The 5,806-nt window shown below is 33.3% G+C and overlaps 1 protein-coding gene across 1 annotated transcript; it reads left to right on the top strand.

Moving 5' to 3' along the window:
* The first annotated feature begins 4,168 nt into the window (after nt 1–4,168).
* On the top strand, nt 4,169–5,116 carry LOC127135128 (pathogen-associated molecular patterns-induced protein A70). Its single transcript, XM_051061929.1, has one exon. It carries the CDS (start codon nt 4,270–4,272, stop codon nt 4,942–4,944), a length of 675 nt encoding a protein of 224 aa, XP_050917886.1. The 5' UTR covers nt 4,169–4,269; the 3' UTR covers nt 4,945–5,116.
* Nucleotides 5,117–5,806: the final 690 nt, after the last annotated feature.

Raw genomic sequence — 5,806 nt, 5'->3', positions numbered from 1 at the left:
TTAATCAAACTTGTAAATAAACTTAACCATACTGACTTAAAATTTCAAAAGACAAAAAGAACTAACAAGTTCATTCAAACTTTTGGCCCTTTGGTGCCTTTCTTATTAAACTTTTCTTAAAAGAAATTCACCAACTTATTTGAAATTTTTCCCACGAACTACGAGGTTTTGATCCCTCATTTTTATGTTGGTACGTAGACACAATTTTGAAGGTCTTGTCAAACACAAAAATATAATCAATGAATTCTTTTCTCATCCCCACACTCTGTTTTTCTCAAAAATCTTTTATACCAAACACATATGCACACATAAAAAACTGCTCCCTAGGAGTACCTATGACACTTTGGGTGCTAACACCTTCCCTCTGTGTAACCAACCCCCTTACCTGCAATCTCTGGCATTTTATTAGTTTTGATTTGAAAACTTCTTACCTTTGGGTTTTGTTCGTACTTTTCCCTTTTCCTTTGGAAACAATAAAAGCGCGGTGGCGACTCTGGTTTTATTGACGTCGAGTTTATCCACAACTTAATGGTCATGAATTTACCGCTACACTACCGACCACATACAAGACTAAAAAGCCAACTTATTTTATGAAATGTCCTTGAGTGATTAAAGTGTCTAGAAAGAATGTCTCTAAACATTCCTAATGTTATCTATTGGAAGATTTTGATATGGGGACATTTAGACCATTGTTTTCAGGTTTTCATATTTATGTTTGTTTTGAATATTAATGTTAGAAAAACTTCATGTTTAAGATCTTGATATTTGTGGTCCCTTCGACGTTATTTTTTGTAGAGGATAAAAGTATTTTATCACTTTTATTGATGACTTATAACGTTATTGTTACTTGTATTTATTGCATGAAAAATCTCAATCAGTGGACATGTTAAAAGTATTCATTGATGAGGTGGAAAGGCAATTGGATAGAAAAATAAAGATAGCGAGTTCTGATAGAGGTTGTGAATATTATGGAAAATATAATGAGAAAGTACAATGTCCATGTACATTTGCAAAGTTTCTCAAAAGTCGTGGTATATATGCATAATATATTAGGCCTGGCACACCACAAGAAAATGGTATGACTGGGAGGAAGAATCACACTCTCATGAATATGATTAGGTCAATGTTAGATTATAGTAATGTACCATTATCATTATGGACCTACGCATTAAGGACTACTGCATATTTGATTAAAAGGATTCCTAGCAAGCAGTTCCTAAGACTCCTTATAAACTAAGGACATGAAGGAAACCTAGTTTAAGGAATTTTCATGTTTGGGGATACCAAGATGAAGTAATGGCGTATAATCCACATGAAAATAATCTTGATGCAAGAACCATTAGTGTTTTTTTCATTGGTTATCCTAAAAAGTAAAAATAAAAGGTCTAGATTTTATTTTCCTGATCATAGTTCGAGAATAATTGAGTCTGATAATGCTCGGTTTATTGAAAATGGTCAGTTCAGTGGGAGTGAGAAATCACATAAAGTGAATATTATAGAGACTCATGGAGAATTTTCTCCACCTAAAGAATCTTCTCAAGTTGTTGTCCCTCGGGTCGTGGTACCGTCATACGACACACATAAACAACAAATTAATATTCAAAACCCACAAAATGAACACATAGTTGATGAACTAATTGACAATGTGCAAGTCACAAATGAGCAAGAAAAAGTGATTGAAGAAACACAATAAATAGTAGTAAGAAGGTCTGAAAGGAAAAGAAGACCATCTTTTTGAAAGATCATGTTATTTATTCACTTGAACATGAATGTGACTTGAGCATTGATGAACATCCAATCTCATTCACACAAGTCATCAAAAGTGACAATTATGAAAATTGGATCAATGCCATGAAAGAAGACTTAAAATCAATGGATGACAATAATGTATGAGATCTAATTGAGTTGCCCAAAGGTTCAAAACTATTTGGTTGTAAATGGACCTTTAAGATCAAACGAGACTCAAAAGGAAATAATGAAAGATATAAAGCTAGACTCGTTGCCAAAGGTTTCACTCAAAAGGATGGTGTTGATTACAAATAAACTTTTTCTCTTGTTTCAAAGAATGACTCTTTGAGAATTGTTTTGACTTTGGTAACTCATTATGACTTAGAGCTTCAATAAATAGATGTGAGCACGACCTTTCTAAATGGTGACTTAGAGGAAGAATTGTATATGGCTCAACCTGAAGGGTTTGTTACCACGGGAAAAGAAAGTTTAGTGTGTAAATTAAACAAGTCAATATATGGACTAAAGCAAGCTTCCAGACAATGATATCTTAAATTAACAATACTATTTTGTCATATGGTTTTGTAGACAACACTATAGATCAGTGTATCTATATGAAGGTCAGTGGGAGAAAGTTCATAATTTTGATCTTATATGTTGATGATTTTTTACTTGCTGTCAATACTTTTGCTTTGTTACATGGTGTAAAGAAGTTTCTCTCTAATAAATTTGAAATGAAGGATATGGGTGAGGCATCATATGTGATAGGAATAAAAATATTTCATAATAAATCACTAGGACTGTTGAGATTGTCCCATAAAGGCTATATAAATAAAATATTAGAGAGATTCATAATGGACAAATGCTCTGTAGGGATAGTTCATATTCAAAAAGGGGACAAGTTTAGTTAAATGCATTGTCCCAAAAGTGAATTAGAACGAAAAGAAATGGAGTATATTCTCTATGCATAAGTGGCTGGGAGCTTGATGTATGCTCAAACACGTACTGGTCAGATATCAGTTTTGTCGTTGGTATGTTGGGTCAATATCAAAGTAATTCATAAATGTATCACTGGGAAGCTGCAAAAAAAATTCTTAGGTACTAACAAGGAACCAAAGATTACATGATCACATATAGAAGATTAGACAACCTTGAAGTGGTTGGCTACTCAGATTCAGACTTTGCAGGATGTGTGGATTCAAGAAAATTTATATTTGGGTATGTTTTTCTTCTGCCTAGAGAAGCAATATCATGGAAGAGTGGAAATTAGTTCATCATTTCTACCTCTACTATGGATGTAGAATTTGTGGCATGCTTTGAGGCCACAATCCAATCATTGTGGCTGCGGAATTTCATCTTAGGGCTTGATATTGTCGACAATATATCTATGCCGCTAAGGATTTATTGTGATAATTCTACATTTGTCTTCTTCTCTAACACTGATAAATATTTCAAAGGTGATAAACAGATGAAATTGAAGTACTTATCAATGAAAGTAGAAATGCATAAACAAAATGTGTCATTTGAAAGTATAAATATTCCAAAGGTTTACCGCCCAAGACATTTGTTGGCCATCTAGAAAAGATGAGCATTATATATATATATATATATATATATATATATATATATATATATATATATATATATATATATATATATATATATATATATATATATATATATATATATATATATATATATAGTTTAATGTTCGTATTATATGATACTTGTGAATTCAATTAAAATTATATTTCTCCCGAGTTTTGTTATCCATATCATCTTATATATATTATTGTTAATATGTGATGACTATGGTGTCTTTGAAAATGCATGTCAGACACATTATTGTATCCATTAAAATATTTGAGTTGAATAGATTAATGATATATATAAAGAATCAAGTTAATGAATAATTTGTGAATAATCTGTGACCGCCATCATCCGATCGTTATTGAATTAAATGTGACTCATATAACAACTTGGTATTTCAATCTTATACCCTAATCAAGAGAGCACCAAATATATTACGCTCAACAAGAGGGAGAGTACCAAATAATTCCACAATTGAAAGATAAAATTCCTTTGAATTTCAAGATAATTATATCACCATCCAGGAAGCTACCGACTACATACAAGACCATGAAAACGCCAACTTGTTTTGTGAAATGTCCTTGAGTGATGAAAGGGTCTAGAGAGAATGTCTCCAAACATTCCTAATGTTATCTATTGCAAGATTTTGATATGGGGACATTTAGACCATTGGTTTCGGGTTACAATATTTCTGTTTGTTTTGGATATTATTCGAAAATTTTGATTCAAGTGCTACGTCGACATCCTAACAAAACGACAACCTGCCAAAAGAAGTAAACGTCGACACAAAAACTGAACTACAGTAACAAGTGGCTCATGATGATATTTATCAACAGTATGTCTTTTTCTTTCCTAAAAAGACCCCATCTTTCTCTATATTACACCCTCCATTAATTTCTTTCATTTCTCTCATCAACCAACACACTACACACAAACCTTGTAAACCACAAAATGACAGACTCCATAACTGGTACTAATTTCATAGCAATAGCAACCTGGTTTGCACCTTCACCCCTCTTCATCCTTGTAAACCTTGTCATCGGTACCATAGCTCTCGTTTCTTGCTTCAGTGCTGCACCCAAAACCAAAATCATCCAACGAGCCAAGTCCTTTAATACCCGTCACTACTACAACCACCAAGAACAAACATCTAGTATTACAAAACCCGAGTCAGGATCCGAGTCCACTCAACCCCAGGTCGTTCAAATACCATCTCTCTTAAAGCGTGTCGTGTCCTTCAATCTCTCCCTCCATAAACTTGCACCACCACACATAAAAACACATTACGTTCAACCCGAACCCGAAAACTCCTCCGCGGAACAGGATCCAAAACCGGTTTCTGATTCCGGTGATGAAGAGAAGAGCTCGGTGGAACTGAAGAGATCGGTGAGCGAGAAAGAGTGCTCGATGACGTTGGATTGGGAGGAGGAAGAGGATGAAGAAGCGTTGGAGAGGAGGAGGCCTGCAACCGCGATGGCGAGAAGTGAAACGACGACGTGTAAAGAAGATGAAGGGGTTGATGCAAAAGCTGATGATTTTATTAACATGTTTAAAAAGCAATTGAAGTTGCAGAGGCTTAATTCTTTAATCCGTTACAGAAACACACTCACACTTCCCTTTGAATAGTGATAGTTGTTCATGGAAGAAAAGACTATATAGTGTTGTTGTAATACAGAAATTAAAATGTTAGGGTTGATGTGAATTTAGTTATAAATTAAGTCAGTGTTTTGAATTTAGTTATAAAATGTTAGGGTTGATATTTTGTTATAAAAGTAGGCGCTGGTATAGTTTTTTTTTAGAGAAATGATTTAAAGTCATTTTTATTATTAATAATATGATATAATGATCCCTTTATGATATTAAAAAGAAATGTTCTTATTAGTTTAAGAAAAAAACATATTTTTAATACGCAAATTAAATTAGAATGAATATATAAAAGCGATTTCGACTCTAAAGAAAAAACAATAGAACTTAAACTTAGCTTGAAATCAGTTTTAGGATAACCGCTTAATAGATACTACAATATCCATTTTAACTAATTAACTTCCCTTGAATAAAATGGAATTCCTGCAAAGTCACATAACCCTACAAACAAACAACATACCAAATACCAAATACCAAAAGAAAGAATGTGAATCTTCCACTAAATCACTCTATGTCAAGTGATAGAAGAGCATGAGATGAGAGGGGGATAGAACTCACTTCGAAAATGCAATGAAAACCTAGTCAATAAACACTTTGTACCAAACTTTCGAGCTGATTTTGCAAGCCAAAAATAGATGTGGTGTCTTCATCTTCATTGAAGCAAAGGGACAAACCAAATTATACGCTCCTTGAATAATTTCTCACTTTGTCAATTGAAACTTCGTTGGATTTCGATTATGCGCCAGCTTTTAACATAATGCTTGAACTTTGCTCGACAACTTCGCCTCCTAAATCTTGCGTCACTATAAAAAAAATGTTTTTTACTTCGTTTCAAAAGGAGGTC

The sequence above is a fragment of the Lathyrus oleraceus genome, chromosome 4 (genome assembly GCF_024323335.1).
Source record: "Lathyrus oleraceus cultivar Zhongwan6 chromosome 4, CAAS_Psat_ZW6_1.0, whole genome shotgun sequence".
NCBI lineage: Eukaryota > Viridiplantae > Streptophyta > Magnoliopsida > Fabales > Fabaceae > Lathyrus > Lathyrus oleraceus.
This window is presented reverse-complemented; position numbering and strand designations above follow the sequence as displayed.

Coding starts and splice junctions, on each gene's coding strand:
- LOC127135128 (XM_051061929.1), top strand. CDS start 4,270: ATGACAGACTCCATAACTGGTACTAATTTCATAGCAATAGCAACCTGG.